Source organism: Ictidomys tridecemlineatus, chromosome 14, assembly GCF_052094955.1.
Source record: "Ictidomys tridecemlineatus isolate mIctTri1 chromosome 14, mIctTri1.hap1, whole genome shotgun sequence".
Lineage (NCBI taxonomy): Eukaryota > Metazoa > Chordata > Mammalia > Rodentia > Sciuridae > Ictidomys > Ictidomys tridecemlineatus.
Genome location: NC_135490.1, coordinates 63,480,979 through 63,505,296, shown reverse-complemented (window position 1 = coordinate 63,505,296; position 24,318 = coordinate 63,480,979). Strand labels below are relative to the sequence as shown.

Genomic DNA, 24,318 nt, shown 5'->3' with positions numbered 1-24,318 from the left:
TGAATCACACAAAATATGACATTTTGTACCTGGCTTCCTTCATGGGCATAATGTTTTCAAGGTCCATTCATGTTGCCACATACATATATCATGAACATCATTCCTTTGTATGACTACATAATACCCCATCATATGCATATAACAAAGTTTGCTTATCCACTCATTAATTTACGAACATCTGGGTTGTTTCCAATTTTTGGCTATTATAAATAATTCTGCTGTAAACATTTGTGTGCAAGATTTTATGTAGACAGATGTTTCCATTTCTCTTGGGTGTATACCTAGGAGAGAAATTGTTGGGTCAATAGTACAGATACATTTATGTTTATTTTCTCTTCCCAATTATAAGGACAATATTATTTCAAAAAGAAATGAAGGAAACGAGGCTCAGTGGCAGAGCACTTGCCAAGCATGGCCCTGATCCATAGAACTGCAAAAAGAAATGGAATATTGTTAAATGTCCCTCTGATAATAAGAGTTTATTCATATATTTTAAATGTATGTTAGTCAACATTAACTAATTAATATTTGTACTGTGCATAAATTCAAATAAGTGGCCTAACAGTCTCAAAATTTTATTAGAGGCAGAGAATAAAAAGCATGAAAATAATTTTTTCAGAAGACCTGTGTTGTGTGGTATGTACCAATCTCTACCTTGCTTCCTTCCTTCCTCCCATCCTTCCTTCCCTCTCTCCCCTCCAGTGTTCTCCTTCTTAGCCTTCCCCCTCCTTACCCTCTCCTTCTCTCTCTATCTTTTCTATCAACACAAAATGTTTCTTTGAGTGCTGGAACTTTTCTAGGTATTAGGTATACCAACTTATTTGGTGTAACTTAAAAGTGGTAACAGTAGTGATGAGTACTATGGAAAAAAAACTCTTAAAATGCATGGATAACAACAACAACAAAAACCTGATTAAAAAATGACCTAAGTACTTGAATAGACATTCTCCAAAGAAAATATGCAAACAGTAAATTAACACACATGATAGCACCTCACATACCCATTATGATAACAATTGAAAGAAAAAATGGCAAATAATATTGATGAGAACACAGAAAAATTAGAACACTTCTTTACTATTGGTAGAAATCTAGAATGATGACATCTACTATTGAAAACAATATAATTGCTCCTCAAAAAATTAAAAGTGGAATTACTATATGATCCCCAATTCCATTTTTAAGTATATATTCAAAAAATAAAAGCTGGATTCAAAGATACACTCATGTTCATTATTCAAAATAATCCAAAGACAGAAGCAACCCTGTGTCCATCAAAGGATGAGTAGATAAATAAAAGTGATATATATTAAGGCTGAATATTACTTAGCCTTAAAAGTAGGAAATTCTAACACATGCTACAACATGGAAAAACCCTGAGAATATTATGCTAAGAGAAATAAGCCAGTTTCAAAGAGAGATACTACATGATTCCAATTATATGAATGTGAAAGTTGTTAGAATCAAATCTAAGTCATGTGTCAACCCTAAACAAAAAAATTAAATAAGGGTGGGAGGCTATGAAGAAAGAGTTCTTACACATAATTGTCTGATTAAAAACCATCACAAAGGGGCTGGGTTGTGGCTCAGCGGTAGAGCACTCAACCTAGCACGTGCGAGGCCCTGGGTTCGATCCTCAGCACCACATAAAAATAAATAAACAAAATAAAGGTATTGTGTACAACTACAACTAAAAAAAATTAATATTTTAAACAAATAAAAATCATCACAAAAAAGAGAACCACGTACAAACAGAGATATGAAAAATTGTGCTCTATATGTGTAATATATATAGTGTAATGCATTCTGTTGTCATATAACAAAATAAAATTTAAAAAATAAGAATTTAAGAGAGAGAGAGAGAGAGAGGGGAAGAGAGAAAGAGAGAACAACCACAAGCTTGCAAAGAGGGCACCCAACTTATACTAAACATACTCTACCAGGACATCTGCCCAGCAGTTGTTTGCTCAACACCAAATTGATGCCACTCCTGTCATTAATCACTGTTGCCAAAGATTATTGTTTCAGAATAATTGATGGAGTGTGCTTTCTTTTTACCTTTATAAACCTCCTCTTGCCTCAATCTCTTTGAATATACCCATATTTTGCTATGGCGTGCATATCCGCATTGTGGTACTCTGCTGTTCCCATATAAACATCAGTATTCCTTAGTCAACCACTCTGTTTTTTGCTTAGGTTGACGTGAGGTATCTAGAGTACTCATATTCATACAGACAGAAAATAAAATGGTGCTTGCTAGGGGTTGGGGGAGGAGAGAATGGGGAGCTAGTTTTTAATATGCACTGAGTTTCAGCTTGGGAAGATGAAAAATGTTCTACAGATAACATGAAAGATACATTAAAGAGAGAGAGAAAAAGGATTCTATCCACTACCTCAAACACTTCTCAAAAATACACATTATTGTAAATGTCCTCAGTGCCACTGAACTTTACACTTAAAGATAGTTGAAATGGTAAATTGTGTATTATGAGTATATATGTGTATTATATTTTTACTACAATTTTTAATGCTTACTGATTACAGAGTTTTAGTTGTATAAGATGAAAAGACTTCTGGAGATGGGCTACATGATGTAAATGTACTTGACAGTACAAAACTATATATTTAAATATGGTTAAGATATAAAGGACATAGGATATAGGGTTAATACACAAATGCCAATTCCTTTCCAATAAACTAGTAAAAAGTGGAATTTGTAATTAAAAGCCCATTGCCATTTACCTTAACACCCCCCAAAATGAAACAGGTATATCTAAAAAGATGTATAAGATGCATATGAAGCAAACTATAAAGCCCTAATGAAAGATATCAAAGAATAACTAAAATCTGTGTTCAGGGATAGAAAGAGCCAACCCTGTTACGATGTCAATTTTTCCCAACTTGGTTTATATTTCCACAAGTATTTTGAGGATTGCAACAAAATTGTTCTAAAGTTTACATGAATAGGCAAAAGACCCAAAATAACCAACCTAATTTTGAAGAACAGTAAGAGGGCTGATATTATTTGAACCTCAAGATTTAAAGCAATCAAGATAATATACTATTAGAGAACGAACAGGAAATTAGATCATGGGAAAGGAAAAAAAGCCCAGAATGAGAACCAGATTAATAAACTGATCTTTGACAAAGGAGCAAAGGTAATACAATGAAGCAATGATACATTATTAAATAAATGATGTTGAAACATTAAAGAGAGAGAGAAAAAAGATTCTATCCATTACCTTAAACACTTCTCAAAAATTAACTCAAAATGAATTAGACCTAAATATAAAATGCAAAGCTACAAAATTCCTAAAAAGATAGCAAAGAGAAAATCTAGAGGTCCCTGAGCCTGGTGGTGATTGTTTTAGGTACAAAAATCAAAGGCAAGAAATCATTGATAAACTGCACTTAATTAAAAATCAAAAACTTCTCAGAAAAAAAAATAATCCAATTTTAAAGTAGGCAAATGATCTGAAAATGCAGGTATCAAAAAAAGATACACAGGTGGCCAACAAGTATGTATAAAAAATTCTCAATATTACAAATCATGAGGAAGATGCAAATCGAAATGACAACTAGATTATCATTTTGCTCTAATTAGAATGGCTATAATCAGAAAGACAAAAATAACAAATGCTGGTGAGGATGTGTAAAAAAAGGGAAATCTTCTACACCATTTGTGAGAATGTAAATTAGTATAGCCATTATAGAGAACAATATGGAAGCTCCTCAAACAACTAAAAACAGAACTGATATATGATCCAGCAAGCCCACTACTGGATATACATCCAAAGGAAATTAGATCAGTGTATCAAACAGATACCAGCACTCCCATGTTTATTGCAGTACTCTTTCTTCACAATAGCCAAGATACGGAATTGACCAAAATGTTCATCAACAGATCAATGGATCAATGGAATATTATTCAGCCATAAAAGAATGAAATCCTATCATTTGCAGCAACATGGGTGGAACTGGAAACAATTAAGATAGGTAAAATAAGCCAGACACAGAAGAAAAAATACTGCATGTTCTCATAATATATGGAAGCTAAAAATATTAATTTCATAGAAGTTAAGAGAAGAACAATGTTACTGGATGTTAGAAAGATGGGGGGAGAAGTGATAGAGAGAGGTTGGATGATGGATACCAAAATACAATTACATTGGAGAAATGAGTTCAAATTTCTATAGCACGTTAGAGTGACTATAGTTCACAACAATTTATTACATTTTTTATAATAACTAGAAAATAGGAGTTAAAAGGTTACCATCACAAAGAAATAATAAATATTTAAGGAAACAAAACATGAAAATTACTCTGACTTTATCGTTGCACATTATATACACATATCAAATTATTACATTGTACCCCATAAATATGATCAATTACTGTGTGTCAATTAAAATGAAAAAAGTAAATTCAACTAGTGTTGAAGATCTATCTGGTATTAAATTTCACCTGGATCCAATAATCCCTTTTTTGGCTATATGTCAAAGGAAATGAAATCAGCACCTCACAGAAACATGTGTGCTCCTGTGTTCACTGCAGCGTTGTAAGTGTTCAACAACAGATGAGTAGATGAAGAACACGTGGTACATATACATAACATCATGCTATTTGGCCTGAAAAAAGGAGGATTCCTGTCATTTGTAACATGGGTGAACCTGGAGGACATTATGATAAATGAAATAGGCTGGACACAGAGGGACAAATACCACAGGCACTCAGTTGTATGTGGGAATCTTTAAAAGTTGAGTTCTCAAAGAAGCAAAAAGCAGAATGATGGTTACCAGGGCAGGGATGGGAGGAGGAAGAGGAGATGTTGGTCAAAGGGTACAATAATTTTAGAAATAAAACTTCCAGACATCTATTATGCAACATGGTTACTAGAGTAAATAAGAGTGTTCTGTATTATTGAAAAACTTTTAAATGAAGAATGGGAGGAGATATGATGATAAAAAGCACAGAAAAATATTTTTAAACTTCAGCTCTATAAAAGACAATGCAAAGAGAATGAGAAGACAAGCCACAGATTAGGAGGAAAATATTTGCAAAAAACACATCCAATAAAGGACTATTATTCAAAGCACACAAAGAACTCTTAAGTCAACAGTAATTGGCATGTTATAATTTATACATTATACTAAAAACAGAACTGTCAACCATTTATCAAGTTTTGCATAATAACCAGAGAATATCCTCAATTATACAAAAAGGCTATCAAAAAAATTCCTCCCTTTTTCAAATACATACACTAGATTTTCTTCACATACACATTAAATGAAACATTCAGCAAGAGACTGAAAGCAGAAGATACAAGATCTAGCTGTCTTCAATTAAGGCAGATGTTAAAGAGATTTACAAAAATGTCTGTATTTTACACTGTTCTATTTTTTAATATGATTCGTTTTAAAGTATATTACTTATGTTAATAAGTTAATATACATTCTTGAATTTCTATTTTATTATATGCTAAATATTGACATATATAAACACACATAAACAAAAAGTCTTTGAGGATCTCCAAAACTGTTAATGTGTAAAGAAATTCTGAATCCAAAAAGTTTAACCACCACTAAATTAAAATATTTCGTGTGGTATATAAACTGAATGCAACCCCACAAAATTCTCATGCTGAATCCTGAAGTCCCAGTGTGACAGTATTTACCCTTATGTTGGGATTATGAGGCCTAGAAAGCTTGACACAGAGAGGTCATGTGGGAGTACACATGTAGAAGGCAATTGTTTATAAGCCAGGGAAGGGAGGGAATCACTAAAACCCAACCATGCCCAACTCTGCTCTTGGCCTTCCAGACCCCCCACTGTGAGAAAATTCATTTCGGTCTTTTCAACTATATAGTCTATGGTATTTTGTTAGGGCGGCTGGAGCTAATATAGATTGGAAATAATCCAAAAGTTCATTAATAGAAAAACTGCTAAATTGGTTACTTCCAAATAGTAGAACATGAGAGAGATGAAAGGGGAAAGGCACTCCATGTGCTGACACAGATGGCAAGACTCAGAACAAGGTGTAAAAAGGGAAAGAATAAAAACAAGTATCAACATATTTTACAGGCATCTAATCCTCCTCAGCTCTGTTTTAAATATGTGAGGCCTCTTCCCAATGTTCTTATCTCTCCTTAGTACCTATGCATCTTCACTGAATCTTTTTTTAAATTTATTTCAGGACAAATTATTATGGTATGCAGCACAATCTTTTATTTTGGAACAAACAGTTTTCCCAGCAGTCAGGGTTTGGGGGTTTTGTTTGTTTTGTTGAGTTTGGAGTTCAAGAAGTTTCTGAAGTACTTTTTGAAGAGCCTGAAAACTTGAGATTTGGACATGAATGACAGAGCCACAAGAAAGGTAGCCCCCAAATTCAGATTCAGAATAGAGATTTGTCCTGGAGCTTATCAAAATTATACTGCCCCTCTACGAGTGGCTTCTCTGGCCCAGGGGAGTAATCAAAGGAGGCCCGTTTTCCAAGGTGTCGCGAGCTTTGGGTCACCATTAGAGGACAGCAGCACACATTCAAAGAGGAAAGTCCTTCCCCTGCCCCTCACCTGAGAACAGTGTCTCCTTTGGCTTACTGGATGTTGACGTGAACAAGCCACCGAGCCCAGCAAGCAGCACCATTAGGCGGAACATGGTCTGGTTCCTCGGCTCTGAGCGGGGACTGGCGGGGGCCGTTGGGCCGCGACCTGCTGTCTGGGCTGTGGGGCGGGGACCTGGGGCGGCACGCGCCCGGAGGCCGGGGTGCACTGCGCCCCCTGCCCCAACCGCCCGCAAGGTGCGCCCACGTGCCAAATCCCCCAGCGCCCCGCCGCGCCGCCTCGTGGCTGTGTTCCCCACAGACTTCTCCCTCTTCAGTAGCAGACACTTCCCAGGTGCTTTAAAAAGCAGATGTGTGATATGTTCTGAATTAAAAGCCACACGCAGGGGTTGGGGGTGTGACTTGGTGGTAGAACTTTGCCTGGTATGCGTGAGACCCTGGGGTACAACTCCAGCACCTAGGGCGGGGTACAACTGTTCACCTAAATATACATATATATTCATAATTGCTGAAGCTAAGCTTCTAAGATTTTTTTAAAAAAATATATATTGAAGGGAAGAATGAGTCAATTTCCACTTTTTTGGAGACAGCCTGTGTGTTAGCTTTTTGTCCATGGAAAGCAAAATACCCTGCAAGAACAATTTAGAGGAGGGAAAGTCTATTTGGGGTTCAGGGTTTCAGAGATCTCAGTCCATGGTCCACCCACTCCATTGGTCTGGGCTGAAGGTGAGGCCGCATCATGGGGGAAGGTCCCAGCGGAGGAAAGCTCATGATGGGTTTAAGAACCAGAGAGGGAGAGATAGTGGAGAAGGGGCCAAAAGAAAATGTACCCTCCAGTGACCCTTTCCTCCAGCCAGGTCCCACCTGCCCACGGTTACCACCCAGTCAGCTCATTGAAACTAGGATAGGCTGATTAGGTTACAGCTCTGATAATGTAAGCACTTCACCTCTGAATATTCCTGCATTAATACAGAGCTTTGGGAGGCCACCACATAGCCAAATCATAACAGCCTGCTATGTTTTTGTTGTTGTTGTTGTTTTTAATTTCCTCACTCACAAAGCTCATTATAGAGTTCATAAAAAGGCTGTGGCATTTTTTCTCCAATCAGGCAAAAATTCATGTTCTTCAGAAACTTCTCAAAGTAACAAATATACTCTCATTCATGTAGTAACACACAAGATTCTTAACACAATTACAGTACTTCTATTCCAGTAGGAAACCTAACCAAATGCCTCAGTACAATATTTAAATTTTTCTAAATTCACACCCCAGTCTGCCAACTACTTGCTCTGTGCTCAGTATTTCTGCTGCTTTGACTTCTGGCTTTTCCTAAACATTGCCTTATTTCCTTGCAATGAAGAGCCTCCTGCCTCCCAGTCACCCCCACGTTCCATCTGTAATGCAACAAAAGAAAATATACCTCACCTGAATCCCATAGGATCAGCTAATTCTAGACTAACGCTGCTTTTGAGTGGCAATTAAGCCAAAGTTGGTTTTGCCCTGCTTCATAGAAATTAGAACTATTAGTAGTGGTAAATGCTTGATTACACTTGTCAGTTAAGAGATATTTGAATGAATTTCTAGTTTTTTCTTTTTCTTTCAACCTTTGTATTTTTTTTCCACCTTTGTATTTTTAACAGAACAGACTTTGTATCTTTTTTGGGGGGGGGGGGGTACCGGGGATTAAACTCAGGGGCACTCAACCACTGAGCCACATTTTCAGCCCTCTTTTGTATTTTATTTAGAGACAGGGTCTCACTGAATTTCTTAGCACCTCGCTGTTACTGAGGCTGTCTTTGAACCCACAATACTCCTGCCTCAGCCTCCTGAGCTGCTGGGATTACAAGCGTGGGCCAGCCACAGTGCTGGGCTAGACTTTTGTATCATTCTTACTTGTATGTACGGCTCTCTCCATAATATATATGCTTCTAAAGGGCAGGAAACATATTTCCCCTCCCACCCAACTTACATATCACTGTACCTAAGAGAGTACTTGCCAGAAGTTCAGTCTTCAAGAGACATATACAAAATCTAATAAAATCTGATTTCTGCTTAGAAAACCTAGATTGTGCTTAACTGTACAGCTAGAGACTCAGGCTATTAAGGGAAAATTCATCAAACTGAACAAGGTCAGTTTGTGAACTTAGTCTGTGATATCAAATTTATACGTAATTTATCCTTGATTATTATTCTTTAACACATGACAAGAAAGTCTTTTAATACTTTCATATTTCTCATAATGGGCTGGATGACGAAGGAATTTTACAATTTTTAATCATATTTCAGAATAATTCAAGGACAAATCTAACTGAAAAACATACAAAGTATGTAGAAATCTTTTAAAGCAAAAGAAATTCAGATGAAATAAATTTTTAGAAAAACCAGGCATGGTAGTGCACGCCTGTAAACCCAGACTCAGGAAGATCACAAGTTTGAGATAGACCTCAGCAACTTAGTAAGACCCTGTTTCAAAATTAAAAAAAAAAAAAAAATTTAAAGGGCTGGGGATTTACTTCAGTGGTAAAGCATCCATGGGTTCAATTTCCAGTGCAAAAAAAAGTAAAAATAAAAATTTTAGTCAAAGATACAGGAATTATCTAACTCCAAGAGCAGCGTAACATTCCATAGTTAATACATTACTAACTGTAAAATTTCAAATGATATGCATTACATCTGCAAAAACTGAGGCAAGATGAGTGAAAGGACAAACATTTTAGTCTATGTAAATTCATTCCAAGATTTAAATTAAAATGAAGATACTTCATTTGAGATGGCTCACAATGTTTGATATATGTACCTGACTACTAAAATAATGAGCTATCCTTAAAGAACTGAAATTTTCATCTTCTTCGAAACAAATCTGCTTTCCTTTAATAACAAAGCCATTGTGCATAATTTGGCAAAAGTCTGATTAGGATTTTATCTAAAATTATAACTTTTAAATTAATAAGAATAGACATAGTTGAGTATTGAGGAAGTTACTGGAAGACAAAAGATTTTCAAGTATTTTATTAATTGTAAATGTTATATTTCCATATGTATATATACACAAACAAAAAAATTTTAAAAACTAATGAAATTCAGTTAATAAACCTATTAAACTTTATTATGAAAGGTTATGAAAAAATTTTAAGTTTTTAAAATTTTGTTGTCCATACCATTTCTTCCATAGTAAAAATTCATTTTTAACACAGCTAATAACTCACAGATACCACATTAAGTTTAGTACTTATCTAAGAAAACCTTTTCTTCCTTTCTCAGTCTAATTTTTATGAAAATATTAGAGTCAAAAGAGACAGGATCTAGCACACCATAGTAAATGTAAACATTCTAAATGATTTAATATCAAGCTTTGAAAATTCAGATTTTATACTTAAAGTGCTCATGAAATTCTCAAGTGGTTTTACAATAGCTCAACTGATTGAACATATTATAATTGCTCCTGCTTTATTATAGCCATGAGTCAACAGAATATCTGATTAGATCTATTAAATACCTCGTACCTTAAAGCTTATAATTTAAAATAATGCTACTGTGAAAGGATGCCGTGCTTTAACATGATGCATACTAGAAATTCTAATATTAATTTTTCTAATAGTCATTTTAGTTGACAATCATAAAAAGGGAAGCTAATAATTGAGTGTGAATACACACATTCTTTTAGCATAGTTTGTACTTTCAAAACAATATAATATCTTAATTGTGGCTCGTGTGCATTCTGAAGACAGAATATTTATTTATTCATGTAGTGAATGAGAGACAAAATTCTAGTATACTATCATTATTAATCCGTGCAAGATGAAAGTATTAGATAATATTGGCAGCTAATTAGTCAATTGTCCTAGGTATTAGATTACCACATGTTCCACCAAAAGCTACATTAATGATAACTAAGGTCAAAAATTCAAGATTACATTTAAGCAAATAATGACAAATCTTACAACAATACAGTGAATTTGAGAATCACTGTAATGACATGTACAAAATAACATGATTCATGTTAAGTGCATTAACATCATAGATGATCAGATAAGACGCATTCAGTGATGGCAATGGAAATGTTACTCTAAATTCCCTGGCTTAACTGCATTTCCTTGTATTTCTCAACTCCCCGCTCCATTTCTGGTTTTCTGTGTTAGTAAAGTTTGTTTTGTGGTATTTTGTTTTCATTCATAGTTGCAAAAGGAAGAAAGGCTTTTCAAGAAAATGTCAGGAAAAGAAAAGTATCAGCTCACTTCCCTGAAGACATTTGCAAAAAGAAGGATATAAAATCAAGTGAGGGAACTATATAAAGGAGGTGCAGGAGCAGGACGAGCAGGAATTAAATTTCCCTGAGATGATACTTTAGGTTGTGGTGGAGGTGGCCTGTAAAGGGGGAAAAAAACATGTTAATATTCAACATAACACCATTCTCAAACTCTCTGATAACAGTTAAAGGCATTTCATGTTCTGAGATTATTATTACTAAAGGGTTCCAATTAAAATCTAAAATGGAATCATTACCTTATATTAATGTTATTCCATAATCAATAATTTATGGAGGTTCTAGTTTCTATGAAACCATATACTCATATTGAAAAAACAAATGAGGACACCAAGAATGAAGCACTTTTCTAGTGCTGTTAGAATTTATGAGCCAGCAAATTACTGCTAAGTTGAAACCTAGCTCTATGCTTGTGTACACAGAGGGAAATTATAGCTCGCTCAAACAATATCTGCTCTGAGAATTAAATCTGCTAATACACCTACACCTATCTATCTCAATCCTCATACCTTAACTTGCAGACATCTCTTCATCCAATCCTAATACACCTCTACTCCGATACCACACTGGAACATTACCTGGTAAATATCTGTCTCTCTATTAATATATTCTTCTCTGAATCCTTTCAACAGTATGTTGAAATCCAATTGAGGAATTGGATTTCAACATACTGTTACTAAATAGTAAAAATTACATATAGGGACACTCCTCAAGTTCCAGTGTAATTGGAATTTGATGTACTACTGGGAGTAGGAGGAGTCAGATGTGTTTTATGATGTAAATGTAGAAATAAATTTTCTCCTTTCCTGCTGATTTTAAGTCCTTCTACTGAGTCTTTAATTTCAGTTCTTCTGTTTTTAAGTTCTAGAATCTGCACTGATGCTTCTTTAAAAGTTTCTAGCGCTATGCTGAAATTCTCCATCTCAACTATTAATTCCATGATACAATCATCATAGTTAAAGTTCATATTAAGTGACTACTAACTAGATATCTTCCAAGTCTGTTTTTATAGTCTACTGTTTCTTGATTTTAGCTATGATTTCTTTTCTTGTGCTCCAGGATTTTTTTTTTGGGGGGGGGGGTGTCAAACACGAAGAAAAATAATGTTAAAATCAGTTGATGGTATAGTTCACCCTTTTCCCTGGGTCCCCACATAAAAGTCTGAGATGTTTGCCATGGTACCTCCTCCTCAGAAGGACTCCAATTTTTGTTTCCCTAAACCCGTGATTTACTGAAAGCTCTCCTCAGATTCCAAGCCTTTCACTTGTCACTTGCAGAACAGTATTTTCATAATAGTATTTTTCTAGATGCATCTAGAACAGAAAAGTGGCACCACAAACTGGGATGATCTGTACACTTCTTTCTGTTTCTGCTTAGCTCTATAATTCCTTACTTCTTTTCTTTTTTATGTATATATTTTTAGTTGTAGATGGACACAATATCTTTATTTATTTATTTTTATGTAGTGATGAGGATCAAACCCAGTGCCTTACACATGCGAGGCAGGTACTCTACCACTGAGCTACAGCCCCAGCCCCCCTATTTTTTTATATTACCTATTTTAAAGCTCTCTCAATGGGAAGATCAGTCTAACCTATATAGTTTCTTATATGCTGGTTATTTTAGAGGCCCTTGCTCCTAAATTTTATACCCAGAAAACTATACAGCAGCAGTTCACTGTAAGTCTTGGACGTCTTTAAATTTCTTTTGACACTACACTAATGTGACAAAATTTATATGAAACTATAAAACTTACCTACAAATCCTCCCGAAAATTGTGTTCTGCCTAAACTTGCCCTAAATTAAATTGCCTAAATATCTTATCCTAAATTAAATTAAATACAAGGGAAATTCTGGTCAAGTAATATAAGCACAATCACTTCAGACCTTGACGGAAACTGCTGAGGCTGCTTGACCGCATAAGTTGGTACTGGAAATCTGTTTGCATGTATTGGCTAAAAAGAAAAAAGATAATAATAATTAATGTTATTACAACAATGCAGTCATCAATATATTTTCTGTATAACTTGGGTTTTTTTGTAAAATTCATTAGTATACTTAAATTAACACACTATTTATAATGCTAACTTTTAAAAATATTTTGCTTAAATGGATTGGGAATGCAGTTCATTGGTAGAGCACTTGCCTAACATGTACAAAGCCCTGGATTGGACCCGTAGCACAACAAAAAAATAAAATAAATAAAATATTTTGCTTGGGCTGGGGATGTGGCTCAAGCGATTGCGCGCTCGCCTGGCATGAGTGCAGCCCGGGTTCGATCCTCAGCACCACGTACAAACAAAGATGTTGTGTCGCCAAAAACTGAAAAAATAAATATTAATAAATTCTCTCTCTCTCTCTTTAAAAAAAATAATTTGCTTATTCAACATATCTTTACCACTGAGAGTAGAATACTTTGTTTTCTTAAGGCTTCACTTTTTTTAATTGTAAAAATTCAAAAAATACAAAAATACAATTATCTGGTTCAAACTATCATGTCAATATATTTTAAATAAAATCTCCTAAAAGTCATTGTCAAATCTATACAATACCTAACTGGTATTGTAAATATCACTAATCTATAATCCTTCACTTTGGAATTCATAATATTCTTCCTTGACAAGATGAAATGAAGTTTTACAATAAAGTGGGATTATATAACTCATCCCCAAATAAGAATGTAAAATCAAAAGCATTTTCACAAATCACATTACTCTGGGGAAAAAGGAAGATGAGATGGAATTACTCATCACTGATGAAGTGATCTTGCCCAGGATTTTCTCTACTATCTACTATTAACTCCTAAAGCACTGTGAGTGGCAGGAAATGAACAGTGCTGAAGAAAACCTTGAGCACTCACTATAGAGTCCTGCCACAGGACAGGTGGTCTATCACATGCTGTCTTTTCCTCACAGAATAATGTGCATGTACTCTAAAAATAGAGAAGAAATTCAAGAAAATGTTTCCATCTCTTTCTACCAAACCATGAACACAGAACTTTACAGAGATACTTAAATTCCACTTCTTAGAATGATAATTTGCTGATGGATATGTTAATGTGCTTGACTAAATCTTACTACAATGTATAGATTGGTCAAAACATCACACTGTATCCCAGAAATACAGATATATATATATATATATATAATTATTTATCAATTAAAAATAATTTTCAAAAAGCTAAAAATTATAAGTAACAAAGATGTTAGGTATTTTAAAGACCTCAATTTAAAACTTCTCATTAATTATATAAATTAATGTACAAGGATGCCTAATGCCATATATTTTGTGTTAAGATGGGAAACAACCTGTTTTAAATTTATAGAAAATCTACAAGATGGAATAGCAGCTGTTGTTAAAGAGAATGGGGTATATACTCATTACTTGCAAACAGTGGGCCAAATGTTCAGAGAAAACTTCTCAGTATGGAGCACCTAAACTGCTAATAAAAAAATTAAAAATATGAAAGAGTTCAAAGTATGGAACAGCATTCTGGTAAATGCCTTCCTTGGAAGTCCACTGTCCGCATTTTCAGGTAATACATAGACACAAGAGGCAAAACAAAGGGCTTCAGTTTTGCCTTACTATAACACCGTATATAAATTCTAGCATCTTTAGAGTGATGGGCCCACAGAGTTAACAGGAAAAGAGAACACCTGCCTCAAGAAAGGCCAGTGGTGATACAGGACTTGCTACAGTGGAATATTGGCCTTGGTACTGACAGAAGCAAGATAAAATAGGCTTTGTGGAGAAATTCTACCCACATATTCATCATAACATGGGCTTAGGGGCAGAGTTTATAATAGTGTATGGCCCCCAAAACACCTAGAAAAAATTATGTTAGACATTGAAGGGCCTGTGTTCCTACACACACTCTGTAGGAAACTACTGTAACCTCAAATAAATTCCATACACGAAGTTCCAAAGAATATGAGTTTATAATCATTTTCACAAAGTATACTAAGAAATAAGATTCAACAGGAATAACAAACCACAGAGCCAACCAAATTCTATACAATAAAAAGATGAGATAAAGCACATAAAGTGGATACTTTTATGTTTACTCAAAATGAAAGCACTAAAATATACCATGCTGTAAGAAACGATCACATTTAGTAAGCAGAAAGATTTGAAATAAGGAAAACTATAGAAATAAAATACACTATAAAATTAGTGAAATTAAACATTCAACAAAAAGATTCAATAACAGATTTGGCATAGTTTAGGAGAGAGTTAGCAATTGATAGGTAATCTAACATCAGCAGAATGGAGTACACAAAAAAGACTAGAAATATCAAAGGAGTTAAGTAACTTGGAAAACAGTGAAAAGTCTCAATGTGCATCAAATAGGAACTACAGAAAAAGTTAATAAGACAATGAGGCAGAGGCAACATTTAAAGAAATAATTGTTAAGAATTTTCTACAATTGTTGAAAAGTAAATCCTAAGATTCAGGAACTCTACCTATCTGTGAAGGAGTATTTTTCTTTTTTCCTCTGCCCAATTTTATTTTAATTTCTGCACAGTATTCCAGTAAACACACAGGTGGTACAGTCTACAGTTCTTTGCATTGATAGACATTCTTTTTTATTTTAATGTTTTTATTAATGCATCCTAGTTGTACACAATAGTGGAACATGTCACTGAAGAGTTTTTATTTATTTTTTTTAAGAGAGAGTGTGGGGGGGAGAGAGAGAGAGAGAGAAAGAGAGAGAGAGAGAATTTTAATATTTCTTTTTTAGTTTTCGGCGGTCACAACATCTTTGTTTGTATGTGGTGCTGAGGATCGAACCCAGGCCACACGCATGCCAGGCGAGCACGCTACCGCTTGAGCCACATCCCCAGCCCACTGAAGAGTTTTTAAAAGGCCACTTCTAGTATTCTAAGGATACAGAAGAAAAAGGACATGGAAAAGAAATTATCTAAAGCAACAATTAGAATAAGAGGCAGCTTCAAAATTGCAAGGAGGAAGATAAAAAATAATCTCTTCAAAGTTCCAAGAAAAAATAGTTGCTTATATGAAACTGAACATCCACATTCAGGAAAATAAAACTAAATTCCTATTTCTCACCACACTCAAAAATTAACTTAAAATGAATTAAAAACTTAATTTAGTCCTTCTTTAACTTAACTTAAAGAAGGACTAAACTATGATTACTGGATAAAATATTTGGGAAATGCTGCAGGAAATTGGGATAGGCAAGGATATGGGAGGCAAAACCCTGAAAGCACAGGAAACAAAAGCCAAAAACAGACAGATTACATCAAATGAAAAGGCTTCTGCAGAGCAAAGGAACCAGTCAACAGAGTGAAGAGACTACATACAGAATGGGAGAAAATATTTTCAAACTGTATGTCTGACAAGAGGTTGATATCCAGAATTTATAGAAAACTAAAACAACTCAAGAGGAAAAAAAAAAAGACCCAATTAAAATATGGGCAACAGGCCTAAAGACATTTCTAAAACAAAAATTTACAAAGGGACAGTGGGTGTATGAATAAATATCCAACACTGCTAAGCATCACAGAAATGCACATCAATGAAATATCACATCACTCCAGTAAGAATGCTTTATCAAAAAGACTAAAGATAACAAATGCAGTGAGAAGATTTAAAAAAAAGGGGGGGGGACCTTTGTACACTGTTGGTAAAATATCAAAACATTCTATAACATTTAAAAGCAGATAAAATATTATCTATAATATATAAATAATATATATATTGCTTAGGGACATAGGCATATCAGTAAAAGTATATCTTTATTCCAATGCTCTGTAATACATGCAGGAACAGTGATCATGGGTCCTATTGCTAAAACAATTAACTCTAGCCAGGAGTTCAGCACCACATCTTTGGTAACATACTCTAGGGAAGAGCCAGGTATTGAAAACAAAAAGACAGAAGATAGTTTAAAAAAGAAAAAACAAAACACTGATAACATGAATCTCAGGTCATTTCCCAATCCTGGTTTCAAGGCAAGACATTTTTCATGTTCAGACATCTTTACCCACAACCTCAGAGCCAGGGATTCTGCTGGTATTCCTTTAACTCAGGGATCACCTATAGTACTCCACAATTCTTAAGTATCTATGTTTATATTTATGTAACCGTTTTTTGTAGTAATAGAGTTTGAATCCCGAGTCTCATACACATTAAGTAAGTGCTCTACCACTTAGCTCTATCTTCTGCCCATTTTTAAACATAGTAAAGAAAAAAATTTTTTCATTTTAAACTTACAACATCTCTAGGAGTCGTTGCTGGAGAAACATGACGAGGAGCACTCACTGGCTGTCTAGAAACACTTGCTTGGTTTTTGCCATCTGATCTGAAAAAATATGATTGCTTTTGAGTTTAAATCAAAATTTAATTTTAACATTATACATCAATCTATCTTTTGTTTTCCCTAGTGCAGAATAATCATGTTAGTAACAGTGATGATGATCATGAGGAGAGACGATGTCTTTATAGGACATTTAAGTTTTCACATGTTTAATCCTTTACATAATATGAACCACATTTTAAAATTAAATAAAAATCTATGAAATTTGGTCAATTAGGCCAGTAATCCCCAGCTTTTTCTCCTCAAATCTTCCTAAATTAGAGACAAATAAAGCATATTCTTAGACTGCATATGTAACATTTGAAATAGTCACTCTAAAAATTAGGAAGTCCAGGAGTAGCAAATAGGTTGGCTGAAAGGACAGTAGGTAAATGTTAGACATGCTCGGGTGACATATTCAGCTAAGTAGAGATGTATGGGAGATACCTGTAGTTGTTGAACAAAACTCAAAATGCAGATTAGGAAATGATCTACATAGACTGATCAGTTGGAAGTGTTATAAGAAGAGAAAGGACAGGAAGATAAAAATGGGAAACATTAAAAATTAAAGCTAGCCAGGCATGGTAGACACACCCATAATCCCAGCAGCTCAGGAGGCTGAGGCAGGAGAATCTCAAATTCAAAGCCAATCTCAGCAAAAGTGAGGCACTAAGCAACTCAGTGAGACCCTGTCTCTAAATAAAATACAAATTAGGGCTGGGGATGTGGCTCAGTGGCCGAGTGCCCTCGAGTTCAATCCTTGGTACCCCCTAAAAAAATTAAAGCTAATGTCAGGATGCTCTGAGAAAATATTATATACTAAGTGAGAAAAAGGGCCATGAGCAAAGGTGAGCAACCAAAGCTAGATATGAATAATTTAGAAATCATTATCATACCAATAATATTCAGTTATTAAGTAATTACAATGAGCCCACAAGGTTATACGAGTTTTGTTATTTCCTCATTTAATCTTTGCATCAAAGAAAGGTAAGATTATTATTATTCCAATTTTATAGGAAGCAAACCAAGACTCAAAGAGCCTTATTTGTAGTTTCAGCTTATTTTTCTCTAATAACAAACTTGGAACCTGAATTCAGATATTATTACAAAATGCATGCTAATATATGCTACATTCTGATGCTGATATATTAGAAGTGATAATTAAGAGAGTTTTGAGAGTCTAACCTACACAGACTAGACATGTCAGGTATTTGAATTATGACAACCTTAACTTTTTTCAATCAGAACTTATTTCTTAAAGTCTATTTCCAAAACTGAAAATTGAAGAATTCTCTCTGTGAGAATTAACACATGAAATAAAGAGAAAGAAGAACATTTTTCAACATTTATGTTTTATCTTTATTCCATATTTTAATCTCTAATTAGAAGAAGACCCAAGTCAGATATGGCAGCCCAAATTCTACTTACCCCACTATCAAAAATCAATATTAAGTGTAATAAACGCTATAAGGGTCATTTTCAGCAGCATATAGGAGGGTTCCCATAATCTTTTTCCTTTCCCATTATAAGAAGTGGCTTGACCCCCACCTTTTAACCCATACTAGTCACTTTAAAAGAATGGAAAGAAATCTGAGAACCCTATTTTTAAAGGATTACAAATCTGTATGATGATATGACCATCATCAACAATTAAATTATTTAATAAAATTGAGGAGAAAAAAATCTAAGTACTCATATGTTTGTGATCTCTTCTTTCTGAAGTAGGTTTTCCGTAATTCATCTCTCTTGATGAAGAGAAAAGTGGCAAGGGCAATAAGGGGAACAACTAGGAAGAAGAACACCAGAAGTCCATCCCTCAGTGCAGTGTTCCTTCCTAGAAAGATGAAATTTAAGTTAATGGCAATTAAGTTGGAAATGAACTCATACTACCCAGAACATAGTAGGTGATTATAAATATTGTACACTACGTGTTATTAAAATGTAAAACTGATATAAGTTAAATACATTGAGAAGTCTTCCTCACACTTTATCCTGTCCACTTCACTTTTACCAAAGATAACTACTTCTAATAGTTTATTATTTAATCTTATGGTAGACCTTCATGAAAATATAAGCATGAACAAGATGTTTTTATTGTCAACCCTTTCTTACACAAAACATAACATACAACAAACACTTTTTTTTCAATTATCTATATATCTTTCTAAATCACACAGAGAGGGCCTCCTCATTTTCTGTTGCTATACAAAACTCCATTGTGAGGATGCCCTATAGTATATTTATCTAATACCCTACTGATACATACTTTGATTTTTCTTATATTTCACTATTGGAAAAAAAAGCTACAATGAATAATCCTATGTATGTCATACATGTCATATTATACGAATACATGTTATAATTACAAAATAATTTCCCAAGGGCAAATAATTCATCCTTTTTTTAAAGAAATTGTCAAAGTGTCCTCTATAAAAATTTCTCATAGACTCACCCTCAGAACCAAAATTCTAAATTTCTGCCAATGTAATAGGTAAAAAAGACTATCTTATATAATTTTAAATTACAATTCTTTTTTTAATACTATCAATGGAGCACCTTTTTTGTGGTGGAGCACACATTTCCACCATTTATAAGCTCAGTCTTTAACTATTTTTCTACTGGACTTTTGGTATTCTCCACAGTTTCTAAAAGCTTTTTATATATTAGACAGATTAGCTTTATCTGTGATGTAAATTGGATATTTTCCCCATTTTGTCATTTGTCCATGGCAGTAGGCTTTTCTCCATGTAAAAATTTATTATTTTTGTATTGTTGAATTTATCAATCTTACTTTTCATGACTTCTAGATTTTAAATTTCATTACATCTTTTTACAATTCACTAGTTAATATTAATTTTATCTGTTCTATGTTCTTTGAAGACACAAAATAGTAGATATGAAAAGAAGTGTTAAGTTCTGAAATTTTCCTTACAATTCTCCTTGTATGAAAAATTTCTGTTAAATGTCGCACAAAACCACGTTAATAATATTTATCCCAATTAAAAACCAAAATATGAAAAAATCAAAGCAAGCCTGATATATAATTTATACTTATTAACTAGGAAAATTTAAGTTAAGGCATACAATACTGGCAAGACTATGTTGATATTAATACCTTCACGCTGTTAGTGGCAACACAGAGGTATCATTCGTTTGGAATCTTTCTTAAAACTTATAAAAAGGATTAGATCCTTCAATCAAATAATCCCATTGCTGGTAATTTATGCTTCAAATGAAAAAATGCATATGCCTTAAGATGTATATAAAAATATTAACAGTGCATATCAAAAACTCAGAAACAATCTAAATATCAAATATTTAGAAACAGAACATCTACTCACTGGAATATATATCCATTTAAATCCATAATTCTGACCTCCCCGTCTAGCCAAGATACAATCAGGGACTAGATTTTTCAACCAAACTAAACAGTTAAACATCCAGACAAATATATGAAACAACAGTTTTCAAGACATTAGATATCAGGCAATGAAGAAAAATGATCCCTAAGAGACAGAGAAAACTTTACATTGCACCAGTTTACTGCCTAGAAAAAGTTACCGAGCATTATGAGGTTATGGGCGCCCAAACATAGGCCAGTGAGGAAGACACAGAGCTCGTGCTCTGGAGAGGCCAAGGCAGGTGGAGTCCACTGGGGCAACACACCACAGGGAAACTAGCCACACAGAGAGAACCTGAAAGACCCACAGAAGGTTTCCGGCAAATATGTAGTTGACTACTGATCAATAAATGCGCGTAAGGAAGCTACGTGAAGCTGGAGAAAAGGACCACATGAAAGGATCTGTGTGTACAATCACACAGGACTAGGAAGATTGCTTGTATCTATGATTCACATCAGAAAACCTCCTAATTAATGTTGCACTGAGTAGAATAAACTGAAGGGTTTTTGCCTTGGTAATGGGGCAAAATCAGCCCTAGATTAAATGCTACTCCAATCTTGATTAATTGAGCTTAAAAGTAAGATCCAGATGGATCAAGCTATGTCCAAATAACTGAAGTGAAACTGGAACAAAGTTCATCAGTAGAAATTCAAAAAATCCAGTCCACAAGACAAATTCTCAATTTCTGGACTCCACTAAAATATTATAAGCCATGCAAAGAAGCAGGAAAATATGATGCAAACTAAAGGGGAGAACCATTCAAAAGCATCTGAGAAATATTATATATGATAAAATTAATAGATATGGGTTCAGAAATTATTAAAATGGTAATTTTATTCCATTTGTTGGGAAACCTAAAGATTAATCATGTCCAGGATCATGAATATTCAAAAAAATAAAACTTTGGAAATAAAAGTTACAATGCTTAAGAAATACAACAGATAGAATTAATGGTAAACCTTACAGAAGAAGAGTGAACCTGAAGAAGAGCAAAAGAAATTAATCAAAACTAGAAAATAGAGAGTGATAAAAAAAAAAAATCAGTAGCAGATCAGTGACATGTGAAAGAACTCCAAGTAGCAGATCCACATGAAAGTGGAGTCTGAAGGAGAGAAGAGAAAGACAGAAAATATATGTGAAAAAATAACTGCCAAAACTTAAAATTTTTCCAAATTTTAAGAAAACTCTAAAAGCAGAGATCCAAAAATCTCAGCAAATCCCAATACATATTATAATAAATAACTAAAAACAAGAGATAAAGAGAAAATCCTATAAGTAACCAGAGGAGGGATGCGGGGGGTGGGAGGGGACATCACACACAGAAGCAATGCACACACATACATAAAAGGATAACAGCAGATTTCCCAGGAAAAGCATGCAAGTCAGGAGACAATGTGGTACTCTTTTACAAGTATAAGGGAAGAAGGTGCTATCATTCTAGTATTCTTCACCCAGTTAAATTATCATTCAAGGTGGGGGGGAGCCTTTTTCAGACATGTGAAAGGTGAAATTATTTATCTCTGGTAGATCTACACTATAAGAAAAATAAAGTTGTCCAAAAAGAAATTAAATGATACCAGATGGAAATCCAAATTTACACAAAGAAATGAAAAGCACCAGAAATGGTAACTATATGGGCACTTGTGATTATATAAGATAATAAAATGCCCATCTGCTAAGATCAAGTGAAGCGAATGACATAGCTATCATGATGTAGTGTCAGACTGCTATTGACCTTCTGACAAGGTCAGAGGGGGCTTTTCTGCTCCAGGGAACCCTGGATCATTAAAACCATGGGATTTTTCAGACTATAGCTGACCAACAATAACTGAAACCATGGAATTTAAAACCATGGACAAAGAAGGACTATTGAAACCATTCTGAGAATCGTTTTGGCAATTTCGTAAAAAGTTAAAGTAAGGCTGGGGTTATGGCTCAGTGGTACAGGACTTGCCTAGCTCCTGTGAGGCACTGGGTTCAATCCTCAGCACCACATAAAAAAAACAAACAAATAAATAAATAAAGTTATAAAAATAAAAAGTTGAGTATACACCTACTATAAGAGCCAGACATTCCACCTAATATTTACCCAAGAGAAAGAAAGTGCATGTTTTCATTAGAAAGACAATATAAGTAAGGATCTCACACTCCATTAGGAAACAAAAATAAGTAAAAAAGTAATTACTATAGTATGTGATCATGCTAAATTCAGTACTAGGAGAGCAAAGAGAAGGGGCAGATTAATTCAGATATATGCAGTTATGGAAAACGTCCATCAGGGAATAAGGTATAAACTTAAGCCTGAGCATCCATTGCCAGTTCCAATAATGTGAAAATAAAATGATTTGAAGGTTCATCAGTAAAACAGAGTAACCTATTAGAGGAGTCAAATAAATCACAGTTTATCTTGGGCATAGAGAAATGAGACTGGAAAGGTAAGCTAGGGGCAAATCATGCAGGAGTAAGTCATGTTAAGGATTTATGGACTTCAGTATTTGTGATAGCAACATAAAAGCACTGAATTATAAGCAAGACACTGACATAACCAAACTGAATTCTTAAAGAAAAATACTAAAACTCTATAAGGTAGTATGGACCACAGATAATGGGGAGCAACATGGTAAACAGGTAATCCAGATAAGAGGCTATTCTATAAGTCCAGGAAAGAAATTTTTAAAAATGGAGAAGAACCAAACAAACAAACAAAAAACCCTAGAAGCCTGTGCAAAGAATTTAGGGGAGCAAAATCAAAACCATTTAATGTACAGCTGATACGGGAAGTGAGGGAAAGTTACAAGGATAACCGATTTGTGACTCAATCCCCTGGGAGAATGCACTAATTTCTTCAATATTCCTTACCATTGTACGTAGGTCCACTGTCCACGCTTCCTCCATATCCGCTAGTCTCACAATTTGGGGGAGCCCAGCCATCTTCACAGTGACAATTCTTATTGCTATTACATACCTTCAAAACAATCAAAATACCACTTTTGTTAATTGTGAATGTTGCTCTGTATCATCAACTCTAGAATGAAAACCAAGAGAGAGGGCTAAATTCATAAACTCATAAAACTCTCTTTTTAAGAATGAAAAGTTTCCTCAGTATCAACAAATTTATCATCATCTTAAAATCAAGAAATCTTGGGAATTCTCATGTCATAACCTTATGGGAAATTCTCATTGTCAGCTCTACTTTTATAAACAAATCAAGAGAACATTACTTACCCCATGTCCATGACACTTTTCCTGAACATCACAGTCATAATTCAGAACAGAAGCATTTACACATTGGAAGTTCCTACAGATCTAAGTGAGGGGGAAAAAAAGAACTAAGTAAAGAAAAATTGAATGCATTAATAAAGAAGTACCCAGAAAAAAAACTGAGTGCAAATTATTTCATTTAAAAGTTCTTTCCAAATTGTCAAGCAATGGTTAGTTCCAGTATTATTATATTTTTGAAAATGTAGAAAAATAAGAGAAATTAACTATTTAACAGAACTAATGATCAAAAAAGACAAAAATGATAAGGCCAAACACAAAGAAAAAACTTTATTCTATGAATATAAATGTGCCAGGAAAATATTTGCAAATGAATTTTTTTCAAATCAAAAATGACCAGGGCTAGGGGTGTGGCTCAGTGGTAGTGGTATAGTGCTTGCTTAGCATGCACAAGGCTCTGAGTTCAAACCCCAACACTGAAAAAAAAAAAAAAAGTGACCAAATAGAGTTGATCTCAGAACAATAAGAAAGATTTAATCTGGGCTGGGGATGTGG

General features: G+C 34.3%; 2 protein-coding genes across 2 annotated transcripts in view; both read right to left on the bottom strand.

Annotated features, from left to right (window-relative positions):
- Positions 1–9,442, bottom strand: part of LOC101959192 (disintegrin and metalloproteinase domain-containing protein 32) — a 131,322-nt gene extending 121,880 nt beyond the window's left edge. The window contains exon 1 of the mRNA XM_078031249.1: positions 6,570–9,442. Within this exon, the coding sequence (XP_077887375.1) occupies positions 6,570–7,062 (493 nt within the window). The 5' untranslated portion in view covers positions 7,063–9,442. The remainder of the gene's footprint in view (positions 1–6,569) is intronic.
- Positions 9,443–9,554: 112 nt separating this feature from the next.
- Adam9 (ADAM metallopeptidase domain 9) overlaps positions 9,555–24,318 on the bottom strand; it is an 87,009-nt gene continuing 72,245 nt past the window's right edge. Inside the window, exons 17-22 of the mRNA XM_005338403.5 lie at positions 23,770–23,850; positions 23,404–23,509; positions 18,836–18,977; positions 17,062–17,149; positions 12,712–12,779; positions 9,555–10,925 (exon numbers count right to left, since the gene is read on the bottom strand). Of these exons, the coding sequence (XP_005338460.1) occupies positions 10,832–10,925; positions 12,712–12,779; positions 17,062–17,149; positions 18,836–18,977; positions 23,404–23,509; positions 23,770–23,850 (579 nt within the window). The 3' untranslated portion in view covers positions 9,555–10,831. The remainder of the gene's footprint in view (positions 10,926–12,711; positions 12,780–17,061; positions 17,150–18,835; positions 18,978–23,403; positions 23,510–23,769; positions 23,851–24,318) is intronic.